This window comes from Perissodus microlepis, chromosome 10 (genome assembly GCF_051167445.1).
Source record: "Perissodus microlepis isolate ML-2025 ecotype Zambia chromosome 10, ASM5116744v1, whole genome shotgun sequence".
NCBI lineage: Eukaryota > Metazoa > Chordata > Actinopteri > Cichliformes > Cichlidae > Perissodus > Perissodus microlepis.
Window position 1 is genome coordinate 9,629,997 of NC_140470.1, and position 18,883 is coordinate 9,648,879.

General features: G+C 39.5%; 1 protein-coding gene across 1 annotated transcript in view; it reads right to left on the reverse strand.

The window, feature by feature from the left end:
* The window catches only part of fgf11b (fibroblast growth factor 11b), a 39,987-nt gene that overhangs the window by 11,382 nt on the left and 9,722 nt on the right, over nucleotides 1-18,883 (reverse strand). The window contains exons 2-3 of the mRNA XM_084941822.1: nucleotides 6,957-7,067; nucleotides 5,853-5,956 (exon numbers count right to left, since the gene is read on the reverse strand). Of these exons, the coding sequence (XP_084797948.1) occupies nucleotides 5,853-5,956; nucleotides 6,957-7,067 (215 nt within the window). The remainder of the gene's footprint in view (nucleotides 1-5,852; nucleotides 5,957-6,956; nucleotides 7,068-18,883) is intronic.

The following is an 18,883-nucleotide window of genomic DNA, read 5'->3' on the forward strand; positions in this document are numbered from 1 at the left end:
TGCATCTCAATGTAATCCTTTCATGAAAAAGAATAAGAAGGACACAGGTTTTCATCAATACCTTCTCCACTTTTCTTCTCCCTTTCCTGTGTCTGTCTATGTTTCGTCTCTTTTGGTGCCGGTCTGTTCTAAACACACCCATCAATACTTTAGTATCTTTTAATTAATTAAAAGGCTTGTACACCACACTATTTAATTGCATATATATCTATATCTATCTATCTATCTATGTGTGTGTGTGTGTGTGTGTGTGTGTGTGTGTGTGTGTGTGTGTGTGTGTATTGACTGGTTTTGACCAGCACATCTTTGGCCAAAACTTGCTTGTTAATGGTCATGTTAGCCTTCACTAACACAAGCTCTTTTCTCCCTCCCTCTCATTCTCTCTCTCTCTCTCCCTAGCACATACACACACACTCTTTCTCTCTCTTTTTCTCAGTGTCCATGAGGAGTTTTTCCAGAACACATAGATTATAAAATGGGGCAGGAACAAGCCAAGCTCTATTTTTGTATCGGGACCAGCCTTTTCCTGTTGTCACCCACAGGTAGTGAGGTTGAGATTTATGTCTGAGACAACGCTACTGTTGACTTCCTTCCCCTGTTTTTTCAAAGTCTGGCTCAACAGCCACACACTACTGTATATGCATGAGGCAGGGGCATGAGAAAATTTTCCCTTGAGCATGCAGAGGCAAAACCTTCTAATAACTAACATAAGTGGCAGAACAAGCAGTGAGAAAACACTCTGTTAGCCACCTCAGCTCTGTTGTGACAGCCAAAAGCATATGTATCACATCGAACGCTGTCTGAGTAAAAAAAAAAAAAATTTGGCATCTTTTAAATGAAAAAGATGATTTACATTTAAACACAGCACGAAGTTATGTAGACATTTGCCAAATGCACTCACTCAAAGAACTAAGATGAAATAAAATGAGACTACTAATGTATCAGAAATTAGAACTTGCTTTATGGCCAAAAGAAAATCATGTTCTGTTGTACTGCACCTATATGAGCCCATAACTGTGTGTAAAAGAGAGGAATCTCTCCAAAAGAGGTCAGTTTGGGATGTACTACAGCTATCGACTGCTGCTGAGGAAATCCCTTCTCTCCTCTTTGCACAGAGGAAAGGCACCAAAGTCTAATGCATGCTAATCAGGGGCTGAGAAGATAATAAGAGATGTTGCAGTCCATATGCCAATATTCAAGATTTGACTCTTTCGTGCACAGATGGTCCTCTCGCATTTATATGCATCGATGCACACTTGCATTCACTGATTTTGCATGTAATTTTCCGTTCTTGAAAGCAGCACATATAACCAGTAGAGAGAAAAGATCCTAGTTATACAACATATATGAATAAATAAATGTGTTTGTACAAATGGGTGCATGAGTGATTCAATATTTGTACTTTTTCATAGCTAGGATATTGACACAAGGTGAAAAATGATCAGCTGTGCACAGTCTAACTTTCTAGTGACTTTAAGATAACCTGGTCTTTGTTATTTATAGCAACAAATGTAACTTTATCGCCTTGGTATTTTTATCTCATGCAGGATTTCATAGAAAACAAAATTGTCACAGTAAGGTGTAAAGAGTCAACATTTCCTGTAGTAGTCATAAATTTTTAAGCATGTAGCCATGGTTAAGTGATTTGACACTAATCGCATGTAAGCAGTATTACAAGCACTGTCCACAGTGCTGATCAGACTTTATCCTCTTGAAGTGACACCAAAGCTGTCCAAGGTGCTGACTGAAAGAGTCAAGTGTTCTGAGACAGACGACATTGGAACTATCCATCTGCCCTTTTTGTCCATTCCTTCACTTCTTAAAGTATAAACTATTTAGTTAAAACTCTCAGATGAGTTGGTACTGTATATGCTTGGTCTCAAAGCCTGAACATTTTATTTTCTTAAACAGTGAAAGGTCGACTTCAAATAAGCTTAAATATCTAGAGTGGTAAAATGTAATATATAAATAAAACAGAGACCTGGGACACATTTCTGAAAAATAAATTGTTGTATTTTGCTACTAAGCATTGCCTCACATATTCTATGTTGACAGGATATTTATTTTGTTGCAGAGTATTGCCACAGTGTGGTATTGCTACTTTTACGTCATTTAAGGATCTGATTACTTATTTCACTACTATGGAGCAAAAACTACAGAACTGCACAAGTGTTGAGCTATCTCTTATTAGAACTCGGAAAATTGGAAAAGGGTGTAGCAATGTATTGAAATTTGTAAATAGAGCATCCATCCATCCGTTCATTCATTCATCCATCTGCTGTGGCATATCTGGCTTTAGGTTGCGGGGTGCAGCAGTCTAAGCAGAGTAACCCCAACCTCTCTCTCTGGCTATTGTTTTAGATGTACAGCAATTGTTTTTAAATATGCTATAGAAATAAACATGACTTGACCTCTTTCAGCTCTACCGGGGGATATTGAGGCATTTCTAAACCAATCGAGAGATTTAAACTCTCAGTGTGCCCTCCTCTCAGTAGGACATGCCCATAACACCTTACCTAGAAGGAGGTGGTTTGGACATCCAAATCAGATCTCCAAACCACCTCAACTGGCTCCTTTCAATGTGAAGAAATGGCGCAGGGCTGTCCAACTCCAGTCCTCGAGAGCTACTGTCCTGCACCTTTTAGATGCATCCTTGTTCCGATACACCTGAATCAAATGAATGGCTTGTTACCAGGCCTTTGCCAAACCCGATGGCATGCTGAAGAGAAAATCCAATCATTTGATTCGGCTGTTTTGGAGTAGGGACTGAAGTTAGACACCCGTCGAATGGTGGGTGGACTCCAAATGAATGAGCTCCTGATGCTATTTTACCATGCAATTGACATGATTGAATGCCTTCTGTAAGTCACAAGGCACATAGACTCGTGGGGCTAACTCTGATATACGCTTAAATATCCTCTCCAGTATCCTGGCATGAAGCTTCCCAGGTGGGCTGAGGAGTATGATCCCCCAATAGTTGGGGCACACTCTCTGGTTCCCTTTCTTGAATAAAGCAACCACTAGTTTTTGAGATGTGGTGGTCCTTGAAGGGTTCCACCAACCATTGTGGTGCCTCTTGAGGTCTGGCCTCTTGAGGTCACTCTCCATTGTTCCCAGACTTTCCTTCCATTACAGAAGGCATATCAGTGGGGCCACTTTTGTGCTGCAAAGGAAGCAGCTGGCCATCAGATACTTTCCAGATGGTTTTACATGGTGGATCACAATCTGATGGAACTTTTCTGCTTTCATATTTCCATTAGTTTTGACAAGATCCCCAGCACCACTGGCTGAAATTCATCCCCAAAACACGACAAAGCCTCCACCGTGTTTTACTGATGGCTGTACATACTCACTGTTGTACCACTCTCCCGACCTCCACTGTACATACTGACAACAACTTGAACCAATTTTTTTTTTTAAACTTGGATTCATCACTCCTTAAGACCCATTACCTCTGACTTTCAGTCCAGTTCTTGTGTAATTTGACATACCTCAGGCTTTTATCCCTGTTTCAAGTACGGAACTCATTATATTCCATTGGTTGCAATAAAAAAAATAAAACGTCAACAGTTAAAAGGTTCTAAAGATGTTTCTGAATTATAAACTATCTCAGTAAAATATGTGTAGCGTAACATGTTTAGCATAACTCACTTGACCAGAGCTGTTTATTTTCTAGCTGTACTAGGACAAGAAGATGATTACATCAAAGTTCCCAAATTAATGTTTTTTAAAATACTGCAGCATAAAGATAGGTTAAATTGTTTTGGTACAAATGATCTGTAAGGTGTCTAGTATCAATGTCTATATTTGCAATTATTTAGCTTTGTTCAGTATAGCCATAGACTGACTGAACATTTTAATGGCAACAATAGTGACCAGAATAATGCTGTATATCTAGGCATGCTCAGAAAGGATCGTTCTTGCGCTTACTATCACAATCAATGAATGATAGTTGACAGCAAAACCCTGCTTTGAGGCACTATTTCTCATCCCAGTCACTTCACACTTATAGGTGCAAATCACCTCAGTGCAAACAGAAGGTCATTTACTCGGTGAAGCCAAAAAAGCAGAGATGAGAACCTGAAACCATTGAGCCCGACACCTTCCACCCCTTGGCTGCACCTAGAAATAAAAAAGCCCAAAACAGACTTATTATAGAATTTTCCCTTCCCTTTTTGAATCGGTGACAAACAGAAGGCCTGGTGGAATTTAAAGCCCACTTAGAATCAAGCTAACTTATTGCTGGCAATGAAAGTAAAGCTCTTACTATGGTTTTACAGGGACCAGGTAACTGGACCAGATAAAAACAGTCCTGATACCCAATACCACCACAAGCATCCCCTGCAGGATACCCCAGTCCACATAACACATGTAGACTGGTTGAGCAATCTCCCATACACCCTCAAATATCATGACCAGGATGAAAACCACATTATTTATCCAGAATCCAAGATTCATCTAATGGTTGAACTCTCCTCTCAGGTATGCTGGCATAGACCTTACTGGTCAAGCTGAGTAGTGTAATCCCCTTATAGCTGCAATGCAGAAGAAACTCGTGGTGAAGCTCATCCACCCCTAGTGCCCTGCCACCAAAATGTTGTTTAACTACCTCCTGACCTCTCTCTTCACTGTCTCTCTTTCCACTACAAAAGGTGTGTCAGTGGGATTGAAGAGATTCTCGAAGTACTCCACTGTCTGACTATATCCTCTGTTGAAGTTAGCAGCTCTCCATCTCCACTGAATAAAGTGTGAGTTGGAAGCTGCTTTTCTCCTTGTGTCACCTGACAGTTTGCTAGAATTACCTCAAGGCTGACTGAAAGTCATGCTCTGTGGCTTCAGTTTTTGCTTCTGCTACTGTTAGAACCACAGTTTGCTTAGCATTCCAGTACTTGTCAGTTGCCTCCTAAACTATCCAGGCTTGACAGGACTCATCTCCTGTGTCCACTTTCTGGTTCTGGGCTCACTGCAGTCACAACAGACATCGACCACCTTATGATTGTAATCTGTACACCAATGTCAGTAGGGAAAATGGTCCATTCATACTTGTGAGGTCCTTTCTGAAGTGCTTGAACTTATAGCTAAAGAATATTTTTATCTACATAGCTGTGATTAAGACGTTGAAGATTACTTTAGCATACAAGATCACAATCTAGTTGACCAACCCCATGAAACCCAAAGGGAGAAAATTGTCATTATTTATTGACATCCTATTTAGTAGTGTGTTCTCAAATAGCTTTACAAACTGTAATACATCAACTTATATTAATACCCATACTAATATATTGTTCTTTTCACTCTTATGTTACTTTATTTATGTTTTACACCTTTCTAAGTTCATAAATTAGAAAAATGACTTAAAATTGAATTTATGTTTTCAATGCAATAAATAAGCGAGGCAAGAATCAAAAAATATGCAAGCTTTTGTGGTAAGTCGGCTTATATCTTGAATTTACCCTCATTTTTACAGTTCTGTATATACATGCATTGCGAGGTTTGTGATGCATGTACGTATACATCATCAGACCCATGTCATGCAAATTATGCTGAAATAGAAGAGACAGTAAACTGAAGTCTAAGTGACAGACAACTGAACCTCTAAATCCAATATGACAGCTGATGATAACGCCCTGATTGGTTTTCTCCTTTTTGATTTCCTTGTCAGTGATGTGAGTAGGCATTAGCTTTTCTGTAGGAAAGATATCAGGACCCCGCAGCTGTTATCCAAACCTGAATGGATGCATTCTAATCCAAAAGCAGAACAATCATCTTGGATTTAGTGTCACAGCAACATATCTCAGATATGTCATGAAATGGAAGTATTTTGTTTGTATAAGCCTAATGGGTATACTTACTGATGTATAGAGGTATCCTTCACTATTCATGGCGAGGTACAACCCTGTCTTTGCCCCCTGAATTGCCACAATCCGCAGCCCCACTGGAATTAAGTTGAACTGTGCTAAATTGGGAAATAAAGTCAGAGATAGAGAGCATGACAAAGACAGAGGGGGAAAAGGAAAAAGTCAGAAAATCAAACTGCAATACCATATCACAACACATTCTGCTATTCTGTATTCATATTTGCAGGGTGAATAGCTCCAGTGTCAGTGCTGCCTGCGGTTTCTCTCTTAAGCCCAAATGCAGTGACCTCTTACTTTATGTTTATGGAAACATAACACTCTGTCACCTTCACTGAGCTTTGTGCTGCCACTAAAACTGAACAATAATGGAAATGTTCTGCCATGCCAACTGCAGCTTGGAGCAAAGACAGCAATTCAGTGTTGGTAAAATACACTATTAAGCTAGTTAACAGTTCACCAAGAAGTAATGTTACATCGAGAGTAAATAAAATGCCACATTCAGACTTCGGCTTGAAAAAAGGCCCATGTCTGACTCTTGAAGGTCAAAAACAAGGAAATGATAAGAGAGCACTGCATAGTTTCTGCTCTGATGGCCAGATTTAGTTTGCGAAAGGTCAGGAGGAACATTCACATCGTCTCAACGGTTGCAATATGTCACTGCTCTCTCTGGTTTATAAAGTGCATATAGTGACCTGCAGATCCAATCAGAATCTGTGATCCAAGCGTTTCTGCACGAGAGCCGAACACACTAAATTTGACAGGCACTGCGACATGATGTGCTTCCTATTAAGAGACAAAAATAACAGTCCTAATTGAACCAATTTTGACAGGTGAGCTGACAAAATCCTAACTTTTTCCTCCACTCTTCAGCCATGGGCCCTTACAGCACAGCACGACACCTGCTGTTGTTCGGTTTAGTTCTTTACAGCATTAACTTTGGCAAACAAATTACGAGCATTTCCATTTTCCAGTTTTATATATATATATATATATATATATATATATATATAAGTGGGTAGAAGCAATGCTGGAGGCTAGATTTGTAATAATTGTTAAAAACTTACAACATAAGCATGATATCTGTACACTGATACTCACAAAATGAGCTGCTTTCATCCCTTGTGCTGTCGACAGTGCCATCAGGCTGCATCTGCAGGTAGTATCCATGTTGGCTGTACAGCCGGGTAACGATGCCTTTCAGCTGTGGCTCTGCAAGGGAGGACCAGAAAGCAGTGTGGCATTAGACAGATGTGACATTTACTAATTTAATGGCCCTGAAAAAAGAATGGTTAGTCAAATATGTCATTTTAAACAAAGGCACCAATGAGAAAAATTAAGAAGTGCATTATATGAAGCTAGAATGTGGTTTATGTGCGACGTAACCTTAATGATTTTCTGGTATGAACTAATTTGAAATGATCATGTATGCTGAAGGGCAACTGGGCATCAGCATTACACATTTATAAACTTTTATTGGCGGTGGAAGATCTCTAATATTATAATAGAAGAATATTTGTACAACCTTAGAGCAATTTGCAATAACATGTAAGAATATTACTTACATTTACTTTTTTTGACAAGACAGTGATTTCTCTGTAGGGAAACCAGTGGGTGATGTCATGCTGGTAACATCCATCTTTTTTATATACAGTGCATGGTTTGTTTCACTGTTCTTCTTTAGCCATGTGCCATGAGCAAATAAAGTAAAGTGAGATACTTCACAGTCTCCTTCTTGCTAAATAAACAATATAATCAAGGGGACTGGGTGCTAAATGTGACTGACTAGAGGAGCTGAATGTTTCATGAGCGGAGTCCCCACAGCCTACTCTGTGTCCATTTAACAAACTGAATCTCTGCAGCACCAGGCTCTTTGTTGTGATTTCTCTTTTGAGCTCAGCACCTTAATGTCGTGCTACTCCAACAACAAGGATAACCCTGTATTTCCCCTGATTTTGCTTGTAGCAGAGTGCTTTATTCAGTCAGGACTAGTGACCTGATCAACCCCTTCATTCCAGCTTTAATAAGGCAGATGAAAGATGGTTAAAGGAGCAGTTTATGATGGAGCCTCTGGAGGGCCATCTGGGAGTTCCCCTTCCACTATACTCCTCACATGCACTCGCACACACTCCTCTGGGAATGACCTGGGGCACTGCGCAATCTGCCCGTCTTCTTCACACTATAGCGCGAGGAGCCTGAGCGAGGCAGAGGATACAGGGATGAGATCTGTAGGACTATTTCCCAGAGGAAGTGTGCCAGGGCTGAAACATCAGTGAAACTGTGACCTACTCCCATTGTTACAGGCATGCATCTGCGGCGCTGCACGTCCTTTTGTTTTCAAAGCCTCCTGTCAAAACATTTCTCTGTCTCCACTCTCTCACTTTCCTCTCCTTTTCCATTCCATACCCTCTGAGTTATATTTGCTTTCATCCCACCTAATAACATCATGCATCATCCAATCAGAGCAGGGAAGCCGTTCATTACTTGTCCCCGCAGATTCAAAAGAGAGAGATGAGAGACAGAGAGAAATAAAGGGAAATGGGAGGATTGGGGAGGACAGAAGCGAGCAGAGGGACAGCGAGGGAACAGTGAATGAGATGACACTGACATTTCATGAAGAGTGACGGCTGTATGTGCAGGAGAGGGGAAAAAAAGCACATTTAGGCAGAAATTCAATAGACAGCTTGTGCAATATAGCTGCAATCAAAACTCCCATGCTTGGTGTCAGGCGCACTAAAACTAATGTTTCACTTAGCAGAGCTGGCTCTGACTCCACAGTCCTCACCACAGCACCAGCACACATTAGATTTTGATCCAGCATAATGAGAGCAGGCTCCCAGGAAAGAACACGACAGCTGTATTTTACCACAGCTGCACTGAGGGTTCATTGTGGTCAGCACATTGGTCACGTCGTGTGAAAACACTGATGTCACCACAGTCCCATCACCATTTATACTGGTGATCAAGGCACCAGATTGCTGAAATAGTCTCCTAAATGATATGTGTCACAACTTGGAGGGGGGGTAAGACTAAAAGTTTTTCAAGGAAGTCTCCTATTTTCCAGCTGTTGCAACATTATTCTCTCGTAATATGGGAATCTCAGAGCTTTTGCAATGGTGTGTCACTGAAATGTTGGCAGAAACCAGCTCAATCGTACTCTTATATCTTCAAAGCGCGGTTTAAACCAAATGTCCCACCATTTCTGGCACACGTCACCATTTGTGAGGATGTGAGACGCTGACATAATGTGCCCTGCAGAAATGTAAGGATCTTTAGGTAAAAATTTGTTTGCTCTTCGAAGATATTTCTGCTCTAGAATAAAAGACTCTGTAAAAAAAGATGGATAAAGCCTCAGTGAAGCTAATATGGAAGTGACTTAAACTTCCATAGTAGCATATTAGCTTATAACTTCCAGTTCTTTCCAATGGCCAGTATTTTAGCAGTTGCAAAAACAAAGTCAGAAAGACCATAATTCTTAGAACATTTATATCCTTAGTCAATTTCTTAATTACCATCTATTAAACTGTTCTCTTTTGATTATTCAATTCAGGGTCACAAGAGGGCTGGATCTTATCCCAACTAGCATAGGGTGACAGGTGACAAATATTTGCACTCACATTTAAATCTTATTGAATACAATAGTGCATAATACTGCTTCTTGCATCCTTTATGTACAGTGTATGTATGTCTAAAAGTCAGGCAGATAGACACTCACTCTCTGACTTTGGCCCAGAATATTTTTTCTTGTCATATTTTTAAAAGAATGAATTAATAAAGGAAGTAATCCATTGATTAATAATTAATTAGTCAAATTATCTGCAGCCTTGAACTGATTAGTTGTTTTTTGGTTGGCTATTTTCAAGCTGAGGTAGTGCAATTTCTAAACCTTTTCAATTCTTTTTACCAAAAAAAGATTAGTGGAGCAACTGAGGCCAAATCCGCACAACAAATGTCGACAGTGATGAGATATAGTCCTGTCTTTCGTGTCTGAATTCTTCCCGGTAATAAGAGGTCTCTGATTATGTGGGCTCGCAATATTAAGATTGATGAAATAGGGCTTTATGAAGAATTTCACTGGGCAGCTAATTCTTTATAGGGCACCAATGGCTTATGTAAAAAGGCATAAATATGTTTTCTATTGCCATATTGTAGTTGCTTGTTGTATTAATGGATTGGAGAGACAAATAAATAAGCTGGAAAAAAGAGGATGGTTGTGCCAGGGATTCAAAAACAAAAAAAAGCAGACTTCATAAGGATAATGAAGACAAGGAGTTTGGCCAAAGATTTAGATTTTCAGACCAACATGGTGAGAATGGCAAATGGGTTGTTGTGTTTACCGTCCAAAAAGAGGGGATAGTGTAATATATCACTGGGATTTAAAGCAAATTGGAATCTGAAGTCTTTTTAAACAGCAAACTGAATGAAATTCACAAAATCATGAGGAGAAGAAATCTGAGCAAACGGTAAAAGTAAGAACTTATTCTTTATTCAAGAAAGATTACAGATGTCACAAATATTTTAAATATAATTTTTCTTATTTTGCTCATTAAAGATGGGGAATATTGTCATTACATATTAAACGTGGAAGATACAGGAAAATTCCCTTCATTTTATTTTGAAATTATTTATATTTTATTTATTTAAGTCCACATTCCTGATTTGGATAGGCTTTGATATTGAAGATTCATTTAAATGTATTTTTATTAATGTTTTTTTTTTCATTTTATAAATATATCTTTCTAAATCATGTAAAGAGGACAACAGTAACATGTTAGACAAATTCTTCATATTACTCCATGCGGATTATAGACTTTTATATATATGGATTGTGTCAAATATGCTCATGCAGCATTTACATCTTTGGTTAGAAAACCATAGTAAAATATCTCCTGGAACATTATTAGGAGGTCTCTGTTTATGTTTACGTGGGAAACATGCTGTCATGTTTGGTCTGTTGTTGTTGGGTAATATGTCTGATTTCGGGAAGTACAGGTTATGTAAAAGACAAAAGTAAACATTTGTTCATTCATTCAGCTAAGAGTGAGCTTCTCTTTAGCCATTTTTTAAAAGTAATATCTATGTTGACCTGTTTAAATATGCTGGCTGTGTTGTAAATGTAAAGAACATTTAACACTTTGTTAAAGAGTCAACTAGAAACACCTGAAAATCTTATTTTCTGCCCATTGTCCAGCATCACTACTGAGAGATTTTTGTTTTATTTAAATAGAACAATTTAGATTAAAGGCTTAAACTAAATAAATATCTTACTATAATGATTGTATCATATGCACACGTGTCTGTTCCCTAACTCCTCCTAGACTTGTTAATCAATGGGAATGAAGAAAAATTAAAAATATATGTATTTATTATTAATTTATCTGTTGTGTATAAACAGCCATTTTTGCCATCTGACTTTATATTGCGATATAATGAAGAACAATAACATGAATAAATAAGCAGAATCTGTATCTGCAGAAAACTGAGTGACTTAACTAAACTGACTTCATTTTTTTAAAGTTACAAATGGTGCTTTACCCCCTAAACTAGTTTGTGTACATGCCACAGTATAGCAAGCGCACATTATTAGGCAAGCCAACTTCTCCTGCTTTTATAAGTCCTGGAGGAGCATTCTGATAGATAGTGACACAGTCTGACAGCAGTCTACCTCTGGATTAGCAAAGCACACAGAGTTGTTTACATGAGCAAAAAGCCAGTGTTTGTATCATGAGCATGCTTAGTGTGCACACTGAGTATCTACTTCTGCTCCACAGGGGTAAACAGAGAAGATGATAACTTGGAGAGCTACTGGATCAAAGGTCATGTGTACTGATTTTGGCATAACAGGGCATACTTGCTCTCAAACAGTAAAAGCATATTTGATCTATTGCAGGGGACAAAACAGTGACCATTTTATGGTCCTCTAAGTCAAAGTACTGCATAATGGAGTGATAGAAAGCACACAAGTACAAAAGTAAAACTTGGGGTTGTCATTTCCGCTGTTTCTTAGTTCTGTTTAGCTGTATTCAAAACAAATATTCTAGCTCAGAGTGTAAAAAAATAAGGCCCAGGGGGTCACAGATGGACCAAAGATGGCAATTTGGCCCAATATGGATTTTAATTGTATTTTCATAAGTTTTGCAGCTTCTCCTGCTGATAAAGAGCTCCACCATGCCCATTCATACAACAACAAAGTAAATACAGGGAGTGCAGAATTATTAGGCAAGTTGTATTTTTGAGGAATAATGTTATTATTGAACAACAACAATGAACCCACAAAACTCATTAATATCAAAGCTGAATGTTTTTGGAAGTAGTTTTCAGTTTGTTTTTAGTTTTAGCTATTTTAGAGGGATATCTGTGTGTGCAGGTGACTATTACTGTGCATAATTATTAGGCAACTTAACAAAAAACAAATATATACCCATTTCAATTACTTATTTTTACCAGTGAAACCAATATAACATCTCCACATTCACAAATATACATTTCTGACATTCAAAAACAAAACAAAAACAAATCAGCGACCAATATAGCCACCTTTCTTTGCAAGGACACTCAAAAGCCTGCCATCCATGGATTCTGTCAGTGTTTTGATCTGTTCACCATCAACATTGCGTGCAGCAGCAACCACAGCCTCCCAGACACTGTTCAGAGAGGTGTACTGTTTTCCCTCCTTGTAAATCTCACATTTGATGATGGACCACAGGTTCTCAATGGGGTTCAGATCAGGTGAACAAGGAGGCCATGTCATTAGTTTTTCTTCTTTTATACCCTTTCTTGCCAGCCACGCTGTGGAGTACTTGGACGCGTGTGATGGAGCATTGTCCTGCATGTAAATCATGTTTTTCTTGAAGGATGCAGACTTCTTCCTGTACCACTGCTTGAAGAAGGTGTCTTCCAGAAACTGGCAGTAGGACTGGGAGTTGAGCTTGACTCCATCCTCAACCCGAAAAGGCCCCACAAGCTCATCTTTGATGATACCAGCCCAAACCAGTACTCCACCTCCACCTTGCTGGCGTCTGAGTCGGACTGGAGCTCTCTGCCCTTTACCAATCCAGCCACGGGCCCATCCATCTGGCCCATCAAGACTCACTCTCATTTCATCAGTCCATAAAACCTTAGAAAAATCAGTCTTGAGATATTTCTTGGCCCAGTCTTGACGTTTCAGCTTGTGTGTCTTGTTCAGTGGTGGTCGTCTTTCAGCCTTTCTTACCTTGGCCATGTCTCTGAGTATTGCACACCTTGTGCTTTTGGGCACTCCAGTGATGTTGCAGCTCTGAAATATGGCCAAACTGGTGGCAAGTGGCATCTTGGCAGCTGCACGCTTGACTTTTCTCAGTTCATGGGCAGTTATTTTGCGCCTTGGTTTTTCCACACGCTTCTTGCGACCCTGTTGACTATTTTGAATGAAACGCTTGATTGTTCGATGATCACGCTTCAGAAGCTTTGCAATTTTGAGACTGCTGCATCCCTCTGCAAGATATCTCACTATTTTTGACTTTTCTGAGCCTGTCAAGTCCTTCTTTTGACCCATTTTGCCAAAGGAAAGGACATTGCCTAATAATTATGCACACCTGATATAGGGTGTTGATGTCATTAGACCACACCCCTTCTCATTACAGAGATGCACATCACCTAAATTGCTTAATTGGTAGTAGGCTTTCGAGCCTATACAGCTTGGAGTAAGACAACATGCATGAAGAGGATGATGTGGACAAAATACTCATTTGCCTAATAATTCTGCACTCCCTGTACGTAATAGATAAACACAAAGTTTCTATTTTCACTGTCTATTATGGAAATGTATGCTTTCAACAAATGGATTTACAGTAAGAAAAAAACAAAAATAATAACATTCAATTGAATCTTTTATGTAATTTTCCACCTTTATTTCTTAATTAAGCCTAAAGAGTCGTGCTGACAGTTTTCGTTATTATGTTGAAAAACTGAGGTGTGTTAGTGAAGTAAATTTTTTTTAAACATATCAGGTATTAAATTTTTAGCTAAAGTTCTTTACACTGACATAAAGAGGAGTTTCACTGGTTTCTGCCCTCTTAAGGGGTCTGAATGTGGCCCACCGTGCACAGCTATAGTCCCAGCTTTAGTTGCTCGTTAATTGTTACTTTTATGTCCTGTTAAAGATTCAGTGTGGTTTTAGCTTGAGCAGCTTTTTTAGTTAGGGCCTTCTCTTGTTTCAGCAGAGTAAATTTCCAAACTGTGTCTAAAGTAGTTAAAACTAGCTCCGCTTCAGCCAGACGCTTCTGTAAGAGGGCATTTACACATTGTTGCGTAAGCATTACCAATGATATAACGCCTTACTCAGTATTATAAAGTGACAGGGGACTTTCTGTAGATGCCTTTTTAATATTTAAAATTACTTTTATCTGTCAGCTTTTTGGAATTTTACTTAAGTAAGCAGGACTTTTACTAAGAGTGCTTTAAGATCAGTTTACTGTTTTGGGGGCAGTTACAGTCCCATTAACTGTAATGAAGGGCTGCAGCCTGTGATATACACTGTGAGAAATTATTGAAACATATTTGCAAATCCAGTTTTCTTACTTTAATTGGATTCAGAAACTGAACTTTTTATCAAAGTGGTTGCAGGCTCTCTGCAATTCTATAAATTCACTAGTTGGCCAATTGTTTCAACTTTATATATTTATGCACACATTATCTAACACAATAACGTGAGGCGGTTAATCCTTTGGGGGGGTTGAAACTGAGGCCATTAATCAAACCAGCCTTGTTTTTGTAGAAAAGAAGAACAATGTATTTTTCATTGGGTCATGACCAGACGCATGACATTGAAAGTGTGCTGGAAAATGGAACACAAGCTTTTGGTAATCAGTGTTTCCGCACTCAAACGTGACCACATATTTAAAAAAAAATATATATATATATAAAGCTCATGATCATCATTAATCCTACCATGTTTATCTGCTGTGATTCATCCAGAGTCAGTTGCAACCCTGTTCTGTAGTTACACGAGCAGCAGGCAGTGCACGCATTCTTTCAGGGTGAACACACCTACATCTGCCTTGCAGAATTTTCTCTAAATATGCCAGCAGCACAACGTGCAGCTTCCACCGTCCAGGGTATTTCCCATGGAGAGGAAGCACGTGTGTGTGTGTGTGTGTGTGTGTGTGTGTGTGTGTGTGTGTGTGTGTGTGTGTGTGTCTGTGTGTGTGTGTGTGTGTGTGTGTAAGACTACATTCATCACTCCTGGGACATGTGTGGGCTTGAGTGACAGGAAACATTCGCTGATCCAGGTCAGTGGAGTGTGGGTCAAAGAGAGCTCCTTGTCTGTTTATGTACATCAACACAGGTGTTGTCAGCTCACCCGACAACATGTTGACTCATCAGCCGGCCCATTTTCAAGTGACCTCTCCACACATGAGAGGAAATATGACAAGCAGAAAGGAAAGTGTGTAGCGAGTCTCCCCTTAAGAGATGTGGATTTCAAAGACGCTGCATAAATGTGACACAACACAAGTCCCACGTTTGCTGCACAAAGTATAACGCAGTTTTCAAACGGCGAGACGGAGACATTATTAAGTTAGGTAAGTTGTTGAGAGCAATTTGTTTATTAAATTGACTTTTCCTCTAATCCCAGCAGAAGCCGCTGCTAGGTTTACACCGGGACGCCCCTCATCAATTTGCATTCCACATCGATAATCATTTTGAGCATCGCACGGGGGAGAATGGAGCCTAGCCCTCCAGTTCAACCATACACACAGCAATTATGTGGGTCTCTGTATAAATGAGGTCAATACACATAAGAACCCAAGGTAATCACTTCATACATCCCGGCTGTCATCAAGGACACTTAAACCCTTCGCTGCTATGCAATTGCTCTGAAAAATAAGCAGCGGTTGAGATTTATCTCTAATCAGCGTAGTGTATGGCTCAGTGTTGGTTATCATTACACTAATGTATTTATCTGGCTTGATTTGAGCTCAGTATGTTGCTGGCTGATCTCCCCAAAGGCGAGCTCCTCTCGATAAGGTTGGAGGTAATTACTGGGGGCCTGCATGACTGAGCAGCCAAGGGCATTTTCCTCTGCTTTGACCCAATCGAACAACGGGGGTTTTCCTTGGCTTATATTTGCAGGAGTCCCCGATTCGCTCTCACCTTTTTCTGTGAAAATACTCCACTCTGTGTTTTTGCATGCATGTACTCTACTGTATTTTACACAAAAAAGAACGAGTCGGCCTCCCACATGTGTGTTTGATTCTGCATGTAATAAAAGGAGAATACAGTTTCTCGTTTTCTAAACTGGGCCAGGTCTACAGTACAGTGCTGCTAGTAATTATCAACCTTGTGGAAAGAGAGGAGGGAGAGGGAAGGGAAGGAAAGGAGAATTGGAAGCCTGAAGTCATGGTACCCAGCTAACAACTTTAACAAGAGTGAGGAATGCTCTGTGTATGTCCAGAAATAAAAGAGATAAGGACAGCAAGTGCGACACAAAAAAGGGCAATGATGGAGTGATGGAGCTGCAAAAAGATGCGACAAGAATAACGGGGAGGGAGAGGAGACATGGGAAGACGCACCGGAAGGGATGTTGTAGAAGAGGGATAGGAGGACGGGGCGAGGTTAAAGAAAGAATAGGAACGAATGAGGTGTATCTAATCAGCAACGAGTTCAAGAGTGGCCTCTTAATTTGAATTCAAGGCTTCATAAATCATTTCCTGTGACAATGGCAGCGATTCACATAAGTGAGGCACAGTTATTGCTTGTTATTAATGGCACTGACAAGAGCATGTCACACACGAGCACGAGCAAATAGGACTCACACCGCTTCCCTGACACACATTCAATATTCACATATGTGCTTCATTAGCATTATGACAGAAACGTATCAGTGACAGTTAACAACATGCTCAGCTCAGGGGATTCAGAGTAATGTGGGGCAAACCCCATGCTGCAAGTTTCTTCAGGTTGAAACGTTAAACACACACAGACACAAGTGGAGAAGTGCTCAAGCTCACGCCTCACCTATCCTTTTTTCTCCAATGGACCCACCAGCAAGGACACAAATAGGCACTTGATATATGCAGAACAAACAAAGACAAACATCCTCTGAACTCCCACAGGGGTCCAGACCTCTGTCAGAATGTGTGATGATCACGCCAGCGAACATGCGACTGCGCTAAACAGTGTGATTGGGGCCAGGAAAGGATTTACACATTAAAGGTGTGGTTTGCAGTGTTTTTCTTTACTGAACCACTTATATGATGAGGTCCCCGCACAGCAGAGGAAAGTCATGCATAGAGATGCTTAAAGGCAGCTTCTCACCCATTGTAGATTTTCTGCCAAGCTTTGGCTGAGATTAACTTTAGCAGACGCTGCCACACATATAGCATTTAAATAGGAAATAGAAAAGACCCAGACAGAATATACAAACAAGGAAACAGCCACAAACATTTCCAGTGGAATAATTTGCATATATTCAAATAAATTCAAATTCAAATTTTATTTGTCACATACACAGTCATACACAGTACGATATGCAGTGAAATGCTTACACAACTGCTCGTGACCTAAAGAAAAAAAAAAGGCTATGAATAAGATAGGAAATAAATATGAAAATTAAAAAGGGTGAATTTAACTAGGATGGAATACAATAAAATATAAAAATTAAAGTTAAAAATGAAATAACTGTACAACAACAAATTAGAATGCAGGGTAAATTTAACTGGGAAGAATAAGATAAAATATATAAATTAAAGTTGAAAATAAAATAACTGTACAACAAAATACACAATACACAAATACACAGCATAGAAATATATAAGAATGTATGAAGAAATATAAATATATATATACAATAACAGCAGCTGTACAAGTATTAAATGGAAATGAAGAAATATAATGTCCAGTGTTGTGCAATCCACATTTGTAAGTGTCTTGTGCAGTGTAAATATGCTTTAGGTGATTTAGTGATGAAGTGATTTGATTAGATGACCACGCATCTAATCGAATTAGTGTAAACAAAGTCCAGAATGTCCAGTGTGTGTGTAAGAACCATATGTCTGGGTCAGTATTATGTGGTGGTGTGATTGAGAAACCGTATCGCCTGCGGGAAGAAGCTTCTCCTCAGTCTCTATTCACATTTTTAAGTATTGATGCTTAATCAACATGTAAGGTATCAGAAATGGCAGACTTGTGACATTTCTGTACCATATTTAAATAAATAAACATATTTATATTGCACATTAACATGGACAAAATACTAGGAGAGCATATTGTATATATATTCCATTGCGAGTAATTCTGTTATCACAGAATAATTGAAATAATACCTATTTTAGGTTAAAGACCTCATTATCATTTCATTGGTCCTATCTCTTAGCTTTTCTGCTTGGACTGGTGCCCTCATGACCCGAGCCCAGATAAGTGATAGTAAATGGATGGATGGATATCTTACATTGGGCCTTGGTGCAGTCCCTTAGTTCATCATCTGTCTGAAACAAGTCCTTTTAGCTACTTCCCTCTCTCTTTAATCACAATAGGTAAAACAATTGTTGGAGAAAAGAAAAAAGATGGCAGTTTAACTGCAAAATTATATAGGTGCTGGACAACCTTGGTTTTATATGGGAACATATCCAGAAAACTGGCAACCAGCTGAGTCCAGTCTCCTATTGTAAAGAGAAGTGCCAAGACGAGTTGCGCATATCGCCACAGACTGACTCAGATTGATTGCAACGTGTTGGTAATCTGTCTGCGCTTATAAATTAGACTGCAGCTCTTTGCAGACTTTCACCAACCTGTGTGATAGTGATGATCGTCAGCCTAAGATGGGCCACCATTATTTGGAGACAGGTTGCCTCCCACCAGGTGACCATAACAATTGCCTTGTGATCGAAAGTTGCTGTCCAGATTCTGATGGTATTGCAAGCTCAACCACTGGGCAACCATTTGGTCCCTATATGGGGCGATCGTGGCTCAAGAGTTGGGCGTTCGCCTTGTAATTGGAAGGTTGCCGGTTCGAGCCCCAGCTCGGACAGTCTCGGTCGTTGTGTCCTTGG